The sequence below is a fragment of the Melanostigma gelatinosum genome (assembly GCF_949748355.1).
Source record: "Melanostigma gelatinosum genome assembly, chromosome: 7".
NCBI classification, from domain to species: domain Eukaryota; kingdom Metazoa; phylum Chordata; class Actinopteri; order Perciformes; family Zoarcidae; genus Melanostigma; species Melanostigma gelatinosum.
This window is the reverse complement of record NC_136640.1, coordinates 16,486,576-16,503,475: the sequence shown is the minus strand read 5'-3', so window position 1 is coordinate 16,503,475 and position 16,900 is coordinate 16,486,576. Positions and strand designations below refer to the sequence as shown.

At 43.8% G+C, this 16,900-nt stretch overlaps 1 protein-coding gene across 1 annotated transcript in view; it reads right to left on the bottom strand.

The window, feature by feature from the left end:
- Positions 1 to 493: 493 nt before the first annotated feature.
- Positions 494 to 16,900, bottom strand: part of nxn (nucleoredoxin) — a 61,072-nt gene continuing 44,665 nt past the window's right edge. Inside the window, exons 2-8 of the mRNA XM_079271680.1 lie at positions 15,151 to 15,268; positions 12,403 to 12,536; positions 8,114 to 8,214; positions 7,858 to 7,964; positions 6,936 to 7,115; positions 6,288 to 6,412; positions 494 to 955 (exon numbers count right to left, since the gene is read on the bottom strand). Of these exons, the coding sequence (XP_079127806.1) occupies positions 773 to 955; positions 6,288 to 6,412; positions 6,936 to 7,115; positions 7,858 to 7,964; positions 8,114 to 8,214; positions 12,403 to 12,536; positions 15,151 to 15,268 (948 nt within the window). The 3' untranslated portion in view covers positions 494 to 772. The remainder of the gene's footprint in view (positions 956 to 6,287; positions 6,413 to 6,935; positions 7,116 to 7,857; positions 7,965 to 8,113; positions 8,215 to 12,402; positions 12,537 to 15,150; positions 15,269 to 16,900) is intronic.

The window sequence follows — 16,900 nt, the reverse complement described above, 5'->3', positions numbered from 1 at the left end:
GACTGAAGCAACAGAATACAGGGATTTCTACATTCAACACTTTCCAAACACCATTTCTGTGCCTTCAGAAACAACCTGATCTTTTCATTATGAGACCTTCACAGAAAATCCTCATGACTTTGAGATGACTTTCACTCACATAACACACACAAGACACAGGGGTTCTTCAAATACCAGTCATTGGTCTGTTACAAGCAAGTTTAATGTGATCTTTACTGTATGTGCACCTGTGTTTTTTCTTTAAATAGGGCCAGAAAGGCTTACGGCTACATCCAACTGAGGTTGAGCATTTTTGCACTACAACTATAAAAATGCATTTTATTGTTTCTCAACATCATTCAGAAACCAGAAGTAACAAGGATCTCACAGACAAAACAGAAGGCAAAGAATCAGCTGAGTAAGTAGGTCCACTGGGTCATTCTCTGGGTTTCTCTAGAGTTCAGAAATACTATTGAGTGGAAAAAAATAAAATACAGATACTTTTCTTGAGGCAAAAAAAAAAAAAAAAAGAACCAACAGAATCTCCGTATATATTACTGTAGGGACTATCGTCAATGCAAGGCACCACAGGAGAAAAAGAGGACATGTCTAAAAAAAAAAGTTAAAACATCAGTAAAAAGTGAGACATCTCTCTAACTGTCTGACAAAGTCAGAGGGGAGGTGGGAGAGATAGTACGAGGATGGGAAAGGCGAGGGGGAGTCGCAATAGGTCAGGGTTCGATGATGGCGTGAGTCCCATATAGCGTGTCCGGTTTATATTTGGACTTCCTCTTTAAATGGGCTCTGGTTTGAGCTTTTCAGCCAAGAAGTCGCCGACAAATTGCTCCACTACGGCCGGCGTGATCTCCTCTACGTCGCGTACATACTTGGCGCGAGCCGACATGTCCAGGATGGTGAGCAGAGGCGCTGCTTCGGGGAGGTTAGTGTAGTCCCGCAGGGAGTCACTCATGTCATCCTGTGGGGAGAGAGAAAAAAGTGATTAGGTGCAATAGTACATGATGTCAAAGTGGTATGTTCCTGACATTCATGGACCCGCCAAGGGGTTGTAACATAAATTTAAGGGCTGAGAAGATGACAAGAAGAAAATGGTTTATTGGAATGGTTTATTATAGTTTATTGGAAATGCAACATAGCAGAGCTGACAGTGTGCAACAGAATGCTGGGAACCAGTCGTTGAGACATCCTCATCTACAGCATGATGAAACTCTTTCAGCTTTTGTATGGGCCCTTGCCTCATAATCTGTAGGCATTTGAATTACTTCGGCAAACAGGCAAGTCAAACGCTGGATCGGTTCCAAGAGAGAAGACGCTCTAAATGACACATTTCTCTGCTGCTCATCAGTTCAGACTTGCTTTTGGCAACTCGGGCAGCACCCATGACTTGTACGATATATAATCAAACCATCAAATTCAGAACTGCCTGGCACAATCTTCATCAATGCACACTCCTTGAAAGAGAATATGAAACTTCCTGCAGGCAGCCTGCCCAGAGAGACCAGAGCGTTGGTGCTTAGTCACACATCCTGCTGTGTGGAAAGACAGGAAGGAGCCACGTGGGGGTCCAACAACCTCCCCCCTGTTTCAAAAGCTCACTCACATCACATATAAGTCTCATCACAAGACCTCTGAATGTTACATGTGTGCAGGGGAGAGAGAGAGAGAGAGAGAGAGAGAGAGAGAGAGAGAGAGAGAGAGAGAGAGAGAGAGAGAGAGAGAGAGAGAGAGAGAGAGAGAGAGAGAGAGAGAGAGAGAGAGACAGAGCCAGAGCCAGAGCCAGAGCGAGAGCGAGAGCGAGAGAGAGAGCGAGAGAGCGAGAGAGAGCAGTGCAGAGGTGTGAAGGAATATGTTACAAATAGATTGCTGCAGGACTTGGAGGGCATTCAACTGTTTTTCTCTTTGCTTCACCCATTTTCTGGCTGAGGCTTGATGTCACCCTTTAACAAGTCAGGATTACAACCCCTGTCGCCCCAGGTAACAGAATGAATCAGCAGCGGGCGGGCAGGCAGCAACTTTCAAACAAGCTTGAAAGGGCCATTAATTATTGAGACTGAATAAGAAATCCCACCCTTTCGTAATCCAGCTTCAGTTCCAGCCGGGAGTGCTTCTGGAATCGGCATTCCCACCATGACAGGGATCCATTATTCTCGCCATACCTTCCCCTAAGTCAAAGGGATTTCAGGCGTTGTGCTTTGTAAGGTCACACGGTTCACTGAGTTAGATGTGCACAGCTACTCTCATTTGAGTCTTTTCATGACAGCGCGACCCGATTTCCACTCAGCTTAGTTCGCTGGCTCAGCGAGAGACTCGTAAAGATTACAGATCAGTTTCACATGGAAAAGATTATGTTGAAAATGCAAAAACTAACATGAGAAGGCCAGAGGGTGGCACTGCAACAAAGAGCTGGGCTTCTCATGGAGGCAGTGCCTCTGATGTTAATACTGTTACTGATGTATGTGCCAGTGTGAGTTTTGTCAAAACAAAGTCAAAAGACAAAAGCGACTTCGGATGGATTTCCTGCTCCATACAACGCTCATGCCATGTGTTGCGTCTTCCCTGCTATCAGACAATCCGCAGCTATTCCTGCCAAATGGATCAAACCACACAATCACCCGTCAGACTTCTCGTTGAATAGCTCGACTGCGCTGCTACCTAAAAAGGAAAAGCGTGCCAAGATGAAGTCTGTGACCTCTTCTTTGCAGAACTGCGAACAGATGGAACAGATGAGCAGCAGTGTGGTATTTTGTCGCAGGGCAGCTAACTTCCTCTGAATGGAGCCCATTTTATTGCGCCACAAATCACCATTCATTGGTCACTTAATACTCACAGATGTAATCCGTCACGAAGAACAGTGTCGCTACGAGTGAAATACTGCTCGATTGTCCGACCTACAAATGGAGGCTTTGCCTTGCATGCTCCGTTGCAGCCATATTAAGTGTAGATTATAGATGATCTGGGCACATTGTGTAAGGAAACCACAAAGACAGGAATCTGTCACTGTGGCCTTTCCATGCCTCCACGATATGGGAAGATGTAATCTCTGCGTCAGTCTTCGCCTCCGTAGGAAGTCATGCATCTTCTTTTGTGTGCCTTCCCTGCTTGTGTAAACTGCTTCTCGTGAGGTGCAGCCATTCCAGAGCCCCCCCCCCCCCCGCTGCTCTGCTCAGAACAAAAAAGACAAAGGGCCTCTCTGCTCCAGCCCGCACTCACCGCTGTAATAAGGCTCAGCGCGTGTTTACCGTGTGTGGAACCTGCTGGGCCGTGTCAGGCTTATTCTGATTATTGATGCGCCGTGGCATTTCACAGACGATGGCCGGCTGATAAGCCCCGAACTGATAACGATGAACAAACCGCCACACTGGCCTCTGAGCCGGGGCAGCGGCCATCTCACTGGCCAGCTTTGATGTCTTAAGGGAAAGGCATGATTGTGAAATTGTGGATATTCCCAACAGCAATTGCACAACGGTATATATATATATATACATATATACATACACATACACACACACACACACACACACACACATACATACATACATAAACATTCAATGTGTTCATAATTGAACAACACTAAATGTCGCTGTAAGGCTGTACAGGTAGAATACTTACCTTGTCCACGTCATTTAGTTTAGCGTGTTGCCAATGCTAAACTAAATATGCTAACATTTGCTCAACGGCACCAAACACATTAGCAGGTATTTGGCAGAACACATTAGCAGGTATTTGGCAGTATTGAACAATTTTGACCCGATGATGGCGCCTGCTAACATGTTACTGGGTCACCAAGTTATTACAACTCATGCTGAGAGGTAATAACCTGAGAGGGGCATGAATGTCTCGAACCCCTTTCATTTGATTCATGTCATCGCTGGAGAGACATTTCACTCACAACCAGAAATGTGAACCTCATGCTGGCGCTAGAAGAATAGTTCGGGGATCACCAGACACAGCGGGCATCATCCTCTGGGGACCATGAGTGTCTCTACAAGACCTACAGATCACTTAAACCATCTAATAGTTGTTGAGACATTTCACTTTGAACTAAAGCAGTAGATAGAATGACCATATTGGCAATCCTAAAGCCACGCCACCAGCAGAGCTAAAAACATAATATTTATTGAGCTTTCCGCACAAAATCAAGCATTAGAAACCTGAAAAGAAAAACATCACTGGCACTATCACAGCATCACGGATCAAGCTGCACTTGAAGGGCTGACGGGAGGACAGAGCGCAGGACTCTGTGGTGGGACGAGAGGAGGCGGACTCTGTTTGCATCATGATGCTTTGTAAAATGACTGGATAATACCACGAGAGTACATTTTGCATGCAAAGGCCAGTACACAGCAGCGATGGACGAAGAAAAGATCTTTCATTCTGCGTTTACATCGTTAGTATGCTACTCTGTGGCGTATGTTTTCTTTCAGCAGGGTAAGAAGATCTTGTGTCATTTTGCTCCGCCTGTCCCCCCCCCCTGAGAGACTGCCAACATACTGCTGTCTCATGGACACAGAAAACCCAGCAGCTGGCCTGGCAAGGAGCGTGCGACGACCACGGTTAACCCGGGCCGAAGGAGCAGGAGTCTGAGCCCAGAGCCTGGAAGCTCCACTATCTGAGCGCCTCAAACAGGAAGTGATATCGGACCCTGAATCCGATCTGGAAGCGAAACCTGGTGATTTCATAGCCGGTTGAGCAAAAGCCAGGAAATTATACGTGCACTGTTGATGTAAAAATATCTGCCTTCGCATGTGCTCCACAAGGGAAACAAAGCAAACTTAAGACTTCTGAATCACTTGGAGCTCCAGTGAAACAATGCATCTTTGTGTTCGGTCAAATAAATATTATATAACGCGACACACTATCACGTCAACTCTGTAAGGCTTTCTTGTTCTGTGTGTACATGTCAGGGGCATTTCAAGGCTGACGAGCGGCCTTGAACACGAACACACACACACACACACACACACACACAGGATAGTTAGCACATGTGCGAGCCCCACGGCCACGAAACCTGAGCTTGCCCTCGGTGTGTGATACGAGAGACCAGCGTTGCCCTCCCAGACTGCCGGGCAGAGACAACTGCGAGGAAGGGGAGCTAGAGGGTTGATAGCAAGGGAGAGGTAGCTAATCTGGTAATTAAGTCTGCCGCCGCCGCCGCCGCTGCTGCTGCTAACTCCACCAGCTCTGGAAAGGCTGAGACAGAACAAAAATGAGATAACAGGAGTTATGAAAACTTCTGAGTTAAGACGGGGGAGGAGATACAGTAGGAGATGGAAGGATTATTTGGACGAGAGAAAGACTGCCGGCACGCTCTGGGTCTACCCATTATGAGAAAGGCACCAAGTTGAATTCTGGGTCATAGATAGGAGTGAGTGTCACTCTTGCGGGTTCAAGAGGCTCAAAGAGGGGCCTCTGATGCAGTCATTTCAACAATGGCTGAGGTGTTGGGTGCAGATTCAAAGTAGGGATCAGAGCCCGCCTGCATGGCCACATATTGGCTGATATTAGTTCATTTCAGATACATTGGTATCGGTCTCCTACTTGTAGGCTGACAAATGCAGATTTACATTGGAGATGTTGGACTCCTGTGTTGTTGGAAACAGAGTTTCCACTCCACAGTTTGTTTATTTTTCAACTGGTAAGTGTCCCTCTCAGTAAATATACCTCAGAATTCTTTAATAACCAAAGTTAACATGGCTGTAATAAATATTTTCATATCAACAATGGATCCTATACTTTTTTGAAAAGGTGCTCGTCGTTGTGGTGAACCCATTGAAAATTATCACCTGACTCTGCAATTTCCTTCAGCTCGACAGAACATTTTAGCGTGTTTTAGCTCATCGTTTTGGTCACTTTCATCACCTCCAATTTCAGAGAAAACGCCCTAAAAACAAACTGTACACTACCGGCTCACCACCAAACAGCAAACGGATACAGTTAGTGACGAGCTGTTGACAATTGTGGAGTATTTATCAGCTAAAGAGACAGATTTGTGTTCTCAAGAGTTGGTGGAGAGAATACTACATTATTGTTTATATTACATGTTTATGTAAATAATCTGATTAAATGTAAATAAATCGGGTTAAACTCTGAAATATGAATATAAAATCAGCCTCAAAACTCCAGCATCAGTCAGGTAGTATACTGTATGTCATAACTAAAGCACTTTGCCAAGCGTAGCACAACAAGCACTCACAAATGAGTTACTGTACACCACACAAGACTGACCCACCTTCAACTGTGCAAGTTTGTGTGAAATTACATTTGACTCTGTCTCGAGTGTCTTTTCTCACCTCTCCAGCAACAAAGAACAGCAGCGGCATCTCCTCCTCCTTTGCTTTGTACTTGACCATAAGCTTCTCCGCTATTGGCTGAATCAGCTCCTTGGCCGGCTCCAATTCACCTTCCTCCTCAGCGTCTGAGCCAACCAGAAGAGAGACACAGAAAGACGTTAGAAGTATTGGAGAGAAAAATAAAGCCACCTGGGAGAGGAAAAAATGCACAGGTGAGTGAAATGGGAAGCAAGGAAAGAGAGATGACTTGTGGACAGATGAGTGGGGACATAAAAGAAAGTGCACAGATGGACTTTATCTTGTTCTAATATCCAGTTTGACCACAAGAGACACAAGGATAGTCTCAAATTAAGAGGGTCACCACTGTCCAACTTTGACATTTAGTTCCCCTCAGTCCTCACAAAACCAATAACCGTCGTTCATTCACGTTATGTTTCTATGCTATTCACAAACCTTCTGTATTAGCATATAAATAGATAAACACTTCCTACATTGCCTACAGACCTGTGGACCTTTAAACACTGCAAGAATTTTTTCCGCAGAGTCTGACATTCAATACGCTCCACATAAATGCCACTCCATTCACGCACAAGGAGCTCCGGGCAGAGCCCCATGCGGAGCTGAATCATAAATGCCGGGTCTACTCACCCACAAACAGGACGAGGCAGGGCCCCTCGTGGAGCTGCACGGCGTTGGACTCGCTGAGCTCCAGCACGGGGCGAGGGTGCCAGGGAAAGAGCCGGCACTCCGGGTCGTTCAGCACCTCCACGCGGCCCTGTCGCGTGATCATGTGACCCTCTGCGTCCAGCAGAATCAGCGTGGGAATACCTGGTGAGGGAGGAAGGGGAGGTGAAGGTGGTGGGAGAGGAAGGCAAAGAGAGGTGGGCAGGAAATGGGCATGACCGTCATTTCTGTTAATTATGGCTTCGTGACGCAGATTGCTTCCTCACCCATTGAGATTTTTCTTTATTGTCTGGATGTTTTTGACCAGTTTTCGCCTCTCTGTCTGTGCCCACCTTTTTCCCCATTGGCTCCCACCATCCTTCTGATTACAATCTCCCTGCCTTATTAACAGCCTTATCAGAAACAGACACCATCCGGGAGCGAACAGTGTATACGTGAGCGAGTGTGTCAACAGAGGTGGGGGCCGTCATGAACTGCGTGGGTTTGAAATGCGGGAGGGGGGGCAGTGTTGACTTGTCTTCCATGCATTCCTCACATACTTTGCAGGAGAGAGCCAGCTCTTGCTAACTTCATCCACAGCTCCTCTGCACGCACACACACACACACACAGGAGGGAATCAGGAAGAAAAGAGCAGGGCACAGAGAGGCGGCGCCGCACTTCCGTAGCGAACAAGACCGTAAACTGGATAACCGGCCCACATTCCTCAGGCTGCGGGGCAATCTAATTTGCCGTTTGCATGCCCAGCACAGGGATCTGTCAGCCATTGTGCCAGTGTTTAAGTGTGTGACGTAACTGAGCTCTGCAGGGAAAACAAATCTACACTCGCTCCTCCCAGTTTTGAGGAATTGAAACAACATTCATAAGGATGAGCTGGCTGTAAATTACCTTGTATTCCATATAGTCTGTTGAGTCGTGACCGCCGAGCCTCGTCTGAATATGGCACCGCCAACCACGGCATCTCGCTGAAGTACTGCTGAAAGGACTCCTCTGACCTGGGGGGGGGGGCACCGAACAGCAACACCACAGTTGGTGTTTAACAGCTGAATATAGAGAAGACTTCATTTGTGTCCTTGACAGACAGAGATGGACGTGTGTGTCGATAAATATGATCTTGTCTGCGTTCTGCCTCGGTGAATCTTACCGGTCAGCGCTGACAAACATGATCTCAAACTTCTGACCCGACTCTTTTACGGTTTGATATGATTCCAGCAAGACCCGGGTCAAACTGCGGCATGGGGGGCACTAACGGAGAGAGAAAGAGGAAACATTAGAGAACGTAAAAGGGAGTGAATGAGTGACTATGCAGTACACATTATCACAAATGTGATTGGTTGCGTCAATTATTTTGGGTATTTCCATACACCTTTCCACAAACTAGTAATTGTCTCTTGTTTTGTATCCAGCTTCTTTTAAATACAGACATCTTAAACCACTAATCCTGCTCTAATACTGTAGCTTGAGAACGTGTTGTTCTGAGTGTGTTTGGAGAGCACCCTCTCTTTGCAGGGAGGGTGGTATGGCCGGCATTAAAAGATGACATCAGGGTCTATTTATGGCAGACGGGGAAAGGAACTTGTGCAATTCATGTTTTGGGGGGGGGTAACATTCTTGGACAACCTCCTCGAAGTTTGCCTTCTGGGACCAGAGATGTTGGGAACACTTTCTCTACAGTGTGTTTCAGAGAAATGACGAGCAGATTTCACACAAGCGATACCGTTGTCTAAACTTAGACTGCTCCAACGAAGACAAATTATATATTATAAATGCCATAACCTATTTGGTCATCTTGTCTATTTTTTCAATTTGGCACAAAAGATCTTATAGAAGCACAATTCGTTGTCTGTAAAATATTGGCAATTATCAATAGAAGTATTTGGTCAAACATAATGATTTTAACATTATTATATGAGACATTCTTTTTGTCATCTAATCATAATTCATGTAATCTTTTCATCTTGCCATTAATCTTTAGGAGAGGTCATTATATAAGCTTTCCTACGTCTCCTGCACAGGCTTTTATTTTGAAGTCACGTTCATGAGAGTATGTGAAGGTGTAAGTGTGCTTTGTATATTAAACGTCTTTGTGTACATATCTTTTACAATCGTTATATTTTTGTCATGTTTATGTCAAAAACGAATACATAAAATAAGTTTTCATTAATATTATCCATCTATTAAATTGTATCATCTATCATTACCATTCAAGCTGGTGATAGTGGACACAGTATGTCGAGCACTTTCATTGATCGAGTCATCATACCGACACAAAGGGACTGCAGGAGTGAGAGTGTGAAGCACAAAGCCTCGATCAATTCACTGCTCAACGGACTCCTCAGGTTTGTCACAGAAGTAAACACTGTATATTGTAGTTATGCGATATCATAGCTGACACAATGTGGTGTCAGTGCTGAAGCTTCATGAAGCTGTCCTAGTTGGGCTTTTCTTGCAAACGTTTGTGACGAAAACATTGCGCTAAAGTTTTACAGTAACGAGTTAAAAGTAACAGTCCCTCACCCTGCAGGCGAAAAAAGCAAATGCAGTGAAATATCGGTCATGTTTCTCTGCCACGGGCCATTTCAGGTCCCTAGAACATTAAGGGGAAAAAAATAATAAAACGTTTGTGCAAACGGATGCCAAGGCCAGGTGCTGGCATTCCATGTTTTTAAAATGACTTTAATAGTGGACGGATTTACACGAGTAACCAGGGGGAATATGGTGTAAAACACCGCAAATAAACTACTGTAATGGCTTTGGTGACTTGTCCTTTTCAATTTTGTATGGGTCTGGGGTTTGAGCCAGGCTGCAGGCGTCACAGTTCTGAAGAGCCGGTCTCTGAGGGATAGCTCTGGCAGCTGCCGTGCTGACACAGTAGGAATCATCTGATAACTTCTACCGTGACAGTAGGCAATATCTGATAACTTCTACCGTGATAGTAGGCATCATCTGATAACTTCTACTGTGATAGTAGGCATCATCTGATAACTTCTACTGTGATAGTAGGCATCATCTGATAACTTCTACTGTGATAGTAGGCATCATCTGATAACTTCTACTGTGACAGTAGGCAATATCTGATAACTTATACTGTGATAGTAGGCAATATCTGATAACTTCTACTGTGATAGTAGGCAATATCTGATAACTTATACTGTGATAGTAGGCAATATCTGATAACTTCTACTGTGATAGTAGGCATCATCTGATAACTTCTACTGTGATAGTAGGCAATATCTGATAACTTCTACTGTGATAGTAGGCAATATCTGATAACGTCTACTGTGATAGTAGGCAATATCTGATAACGTCTACTGTGATAGTAGGCAATATCTGATAACTTCTACTGTGATAGTAGGCAATATCTGATAACGTCTACTGTGACAGTAGGCAATATCTGATAACTTCTACTGTGATAGTAGTCAATATCTGATAACTTCTACTGTGATAGTAGGCAATATCTGATAACTTATACTGTGATAGTAGGCAATATCTGATAACTTCTACTGTGATAGTAGGCAATATCTGATAACTTCTACTGTGATAGTAGGCAATATCTGATAACTTATACTGTGATAGTAGGCAATATCTGATAACTTCTACTGTGATAGTAGGCATCATCTGATAACTTCTACTGTGATAGTAGGCAATATCTGATAACTTCTACTGTGATAGTAGGCATCATCTGATAACGTCTACTGTGATAGTAGGCAATATCTGATAACTTCTACTGTGATAGTAGGCAATATCTGATAACGTCTACTGTGATAGTAGGCAATATCTGATAACTTCTACTGTGATAGTAGGCAATATCTGATAACTTCTACTGTGATAGTAGGCAATATCTGATAACTTCTACTGTGATAGTAGGCAATATCTGATAACTTCTACTGTGATAGTAGGCAATATCTGATAACTTCTACTGTGATAGTAGGCAATATCTGATAACTTCTACTGTGATAGTAGGCAATATCTGATAACTTCTACTTTGATAGTAGGCAATATCTGATAACGTCTACTGTGATAGTAGGCAATATCTGATAACTTCTACTGTGATAGTAGGCAATATCTGATAACTTCTACTTTGATAGTAGGCAATATCTGATAACGTCTACTGTGATAGTAGGCAATATCTGATAACTTCTACTGTGATAGTAGGCAATATCTGATAACTTCTACTGTGATAGTAGGCAATATCTGATAACGTCTACTGTGATAGTAGGCAATATCTGATAACTTCTACTGTGATAGTAGGCAATATCTGATAACTTCTACTGTGATAGTAGGCAATATCTGATAACTTCTACTGTGATAGTAGGCAATATCTGATAACTTCTACTGTGATAGTAGGCAATATCTGATAACTTCTACTGTGATAGTAGGCAATATCTGATAACGTCTACTGTGATAGTAGGCAATATCTTATAACTTCTACTGTGATAGTAGGCAATATCTGATAACGTCTACTGTGATAGTAGGCAATATCTGATAACTTCTACTGTGATAGTAGGCAATATCTGATAACGTCTACTGTGATAGTAGGCAATATCTGATAACTTCTACTGTGATAGTAGGCAATATCTGATAACTTCTACTGTGATAGTAGGCAATATCTGATAACTTCTACTGTGATAGTAGGCAATATCTGATAACTTCTACTGTGATAGTAGGCAATATCTGATAACTTCTACTTTGATAGTAGGCAATATCTGATAACGTCTACTGTGACAGTAGGCAACATCTGATAACTTCTACTGTGACAGTAGGCAACATCTGATAACTTCTACTGTGACAGTAGGCAACATCTGATAACTTCTACTGTGACAGTAGGCAACATCTGATAACTTCTACTGTGACAGTAGGCAACATCTGATAACTTCTACTGTGATAGTAGGCATCATCTGATAACTTCTACCGTGACAGTAGAAGTTATCAGATGTTGTGATAATCTAATAACTTGTGGCTCAGTACAGGTGCCTAGCATGCACCTGTACTGAGGTCAGCGCTGGCTGACCTCAGTAGCCGGCGCTGCATCTCATCAGGAACCGCCCACTGATGAACGCCTAGCATGCATCACTGAGTCATGAACTCCACGGGTTATCAGCAGGTCCAGCAGAGAAGCAGACAATAGTGATGATGTCAGTGGGGTGCGGTGACCGATCCCTACTTTAAAAAAGGTCCAGAGGTGGTGGTGAAAGGACTGACAGGGATAGCTAACCACCGTTAGTGTAAACACACAAACACAATGGAGTCGCCTCCACCCTCCTGCTACTCTCTCTTATCTGTCTTGACTAACTGCTGTCCCTTCCTGCTCCGCTCTGCTGCCGGTGCCCTTTCTCACCAATGTTTCGGTGTTCTGACAGAGCTAAGAGGCCAGACACGTAAAAAGAAAACAGGGTCTTTCCGTCCTTTTTTTTCTCTGTCCCCTGTACTCACCCAGTGTGCCGAGAAGTACACTCCCACATAGTGTCCCTCCAGAGAGCTGCTGTCAGTTGTCTGCCTGTTGTTCCTGAGCAGAGGCCCTGCCACCACCTCCGCAAATGGCTTCGGCCCCCAGGGGAACTCCAGGCCTGGGAGAGGGTACAAAAGCAGAGGGGGTGAAGGGAAGGGGCGGATGAGAAAGAAAATAATCTGAAAAAGATGCTTTGCTAGCTGCCATCTGAAGCTGTACATAGACATAGCAGGTCTTTGAGCTAACTTCAGCATGCTAACAATGACAACGTAAACATGCTGTTTAGCATGTCTTATGTTTACCATTTTCACCATGTCTAAGTTTTGCGTGCTAATAAAAATAATTAGCTGAGGCTAATGGGAAAATCATTAAGTTCGCAGATATTTGGTCAAAAACTGAAATACTTGACAAAATTTGAGCTGATTATGGCGCTAGATGAAAAGTGAGGAGATCAAAGTTATTACAATTTATTCTGAGGGGAACATGAATGTCTTTACAAAATATCATTGGAATCTCTTCAATAGTTGTCGAAGTATTTTAATCTGTAGACCAACTGGCCAACGCTGCCATCCACTGCCGGCTCTAGAGAAGTTTAAAACATTTAAAACTATTTCAGGTAAGATGCAAAAGCAGGGCTGCTCCCAACAATTCATTTCATTGTTGATTAATCAGTCAAATCGGTCTCGATTAATCATTTTCCCAAAATCCAAGGGGACGTCTTCAAATGTGTTGTTTTGTCCGACAACAAGACCAAAGCCCAAAGATATTCAATTTACAGAAAAATATCCACGTTTGAGAAGCTGAAACCAGGGGCTGTATTCACAAAACATACTGTGAATACTCTTACAGAGATTTAGAATACTTCAATAGATCAACTCTGAGAAAGGAAGGGACAGAAACCTTTACCTTAGTGAGGAGGTGTGGGTGACCCTGTTGCCAGTATGACGCATTCTTTCAAAGAGTTGTGATTAATTGATCCAAAAAAGTACTCTAAGTGATAAAGGGCATAGAATGGACTTAATTATGAATACTATTTTATGTAATTAGTTGACTAATCATTGCAGCTCTGTCTGTGTCATGGCTGTTAGACAACGAGTCACGTGGGCTCGTCATGTACACTTACAGGTTTTTTCCCCCCACATCTGCGACTGGAAATACTCACTGGATTCAAAATATGGTTTTAATGACGACTGAAAACCAAGCCTCTCACTCAAATAAAAGGTTACCAGAAATACTTTGCCCCCCAGTTCTCCCTCACACTTTTCATTTCCTTTTCAATGTGTCTTCATTGTTACCGTCAAGCTCTAGAGATGCATTTGCCGCAGCCAAATTAAAAAGGAGGTAATCATAAATAAAGCCTTGTATGGCTGGTTCATAATGGGCTCTTTATGCCAGCGTGGTTGTCTAGGGCTTCATTAGGCCGGAATGACACATCTGCACCGCGCTGACGCGGCCTTTTATTGTTCTCCTGATGAAAGTGCACTCCATCTTTGCGCTGCAGGCTAGTCCGTCGCCACTCAAGTCAGGCCTTTCATCGAGAGTGAAAGGCAGAGGGCCCCGAATCGTTCACCCGCCCCTCCCAGTCTCGATGTACGGCAAACTTTAGTGCGCTTTTTCTTCTTTCTCACCAAATCTGTCTGTCACATCTGGGACTGCTCTCAGTTTGCCTTCCAAATAATATGAACGGATCAAAATGTACAATAAAAAAAATAAAAAAAGTGAGCCTGTTAACATAATCAAGTGCATGTGCACATATTTGCAACTCAGTCCAGAGATTAATCTGCTCTCCTCATCTAGTTTTGGAAGATCAGTTAATGAATCATGGATAATTCTGCAGGCTCCGACTGGCTTTCATTAACCAGGCAGCGAAATCGGTCACAATTCTCAAGTGAAATTCATTCTGCTTCACCGCTGCCACACAGCCACTATTCTCCCTTCTCACATGACTAAAGGCACTCCCTTTCACGCTGACCCAACAGGGTGTGAAGAAGCACCTTTTTCAAATATTGAGATCTTCGCAGCCACAGAGGACGTCCTTTGCGCAGGGAGAGGAACGCAAGTTCACTCTTGTTAATTCTCCGTCTCCACTTCAAAGTGCAGAAATGATAGGGTTTGCAGATGAGGGAGTGAGACGTGGACACGCTATAATATTCATGTAGAACCATAATTACGGCAGGATCAACACAAACGAGTAGAAGGGGAAAAAGAAAAGTTGCAAAATGTTTTCGCCAAATGCTGCATGATGTGGCACTGCCACTCTGAGCAGACATTCGGTAAACAGCAGAAAAAGAGTGTTGTCTCCGTGTGCATACAGGTGTGACTTCTGTACATCTACACCTTGCTTTACTTATATTTCTGAAGTTTATCTCACTCATTTACATTAGCGTAACTAAGCAGTACAAACCCCGTGGTAAGTTAGTTTGGAATAATATATAATTCAAGTATTATTATTACTCCAATCGTTCTCACAGCACAGAAAGTGTTTGTCATGCAGAGTTACAAAGTGTGTGAGGAATTGATCCTTTTGACCCTCAAATGTCTTCCTATTACCTCATTGAACTGTAATATTTTTGTGTTCAATGGTGGGTGGTTGGGGTTAACCATTTAATAAAGAGGATTATGGTTAGAGCTTGAGGTCAGGGGATACAAATAAATCAGCCTGATGCCTTCACTAATAATATACCATAAGAGTGTGTGTGTGTGTGTGTGTGTGTGTGTGTGGCTGATCTTACCTTTAGGGTCATCTCTGACCACCAGTAGACCGTTTCGACACACCACCTTTCCCGTGGTTGCGTCCACAAACACCAGAGATGGGATACTGGTTACTTTGTACTTGTTCCACAGCTTCATCTGTGGAGAGAAAAAGATGAGGAGAGGTTGGGAAAAAAAAAAAAAAAGTTGATGGAAACATTTATATGCATTTCAATTTCAGCGCTGGAAAAAAAAAGTTCAACCCAGTCATAAAGTATGTCTTCAGTGCAGCTACGCAGTGTAGTATTTCCACCTAAAATACTGCAGTATAAACGAAAGAAATGTCAGCAGAGTACTAAATGTATTTTATCGGACAAACACCCTCTCTTCTGTTTAAAAGGAGACTCAGGAGACCAGGGGGTAGAATAAAATAAAATACTGGAGCCCTGAGGTGAATTAGCAGAGGGGGAGAAGCAAACTGCTGCACTTTTTAAAACGAGGCTAAATTGGAGCAAACTCATGCTGTCCCTGCGGTGTCATGAATAAGAGTAAAATCAGCTGTAAAAAGAACTGCTTTTGCTCTGCAGTAAAGAAGAAATGTCTGAATCCTAAGTGTGCAACCCTATGAATTATTGGAGCTTCATGGAGAGACATTTCAAGCTTCCACAGCCCATCGGCCTTACATTTAATCATAATAAATGAGCCGATATGAATACGGCCTCGTAAAGTCAGAAAAGATCCTTTAAAGCCAGAAATCTGAGTGAACCGACGCCATTTATATAGTTCAGCGATCAGTGTAGTCCTCCACATCAAAGAGCAGATCAAGCATTTCACATATCTGAGACTCACTTTACACATCAGAGGGAAGAGCCCTACGCCCTGAATAGAAAATATCCGTGTCTTGTAAAGAGCGGCAATTGGCACTGTGCAATGTTGCTGCTTCAGCGAGTGCAGACGAAGAAGAGGGGAATCCCTCCCATGAAATCTCATACCAGCTCAGAAACATCACACTACTGTGACGGTGTGATCCCCTTATTTGAACTTATATGCTTCAGGTTTCTGAAGCCGTGATGCTGTGATTCAATCTTTGCCAAATAGACCCGTTTAACACCGTCTAATTTATTACCTGCTGTACCCAGCCAAACGTATAAGTATCCATATAATATAATGATTAGTGTTGTCTGGATGCTGCAGTTATTTTAACAGGCTGCGTCCCAAATGAAGCGAGCGCTGCTCTTCTGGAGGCTCGGTAACTTAAGCTTGGGAGTTTGGTTTCAGGTTGATGACGTTTTTCACTGAGCAGGAGCCGTGAACAATGACTCTGATATGCAGACTGAATAAGCGAGAGGAAAGCTTGCAGACCCCGTATGTTTTACTCATATTGCGTGTCTCCTCTTTGCACAGATACTCCTCAGAGTTCAACCACAGGCCTGTTCTGACAGCAGGTCAAACAGTCCGTCCCATGGACAAGACAACCCGGAGCCTCCCGACTATGTTGGTCTGGAAGTCCCTCAAAAGCAAACTTCAGCGTCTGCCACAGTCAACAGCTTTACCACACGCTCCACGCTGCTCTGGAAACTCAATCTCGGCTCACAAATTGATGAGGTTTTGGGGCATTAACTGTGGCCGTCTCCGAAAGCTAACGTGGCCGACACCGAATCTGTTTAACTGCAGCCATTTCACTCAGGCCGCCTGCCGCTGTCATCCTGGGGTTGATGTGAGATTTGGGGCCAGATTTAGCCGAAGAGTGCGAGAGAGAAGAAGAACAAAGCAGTGATAGGAGGATTGGTT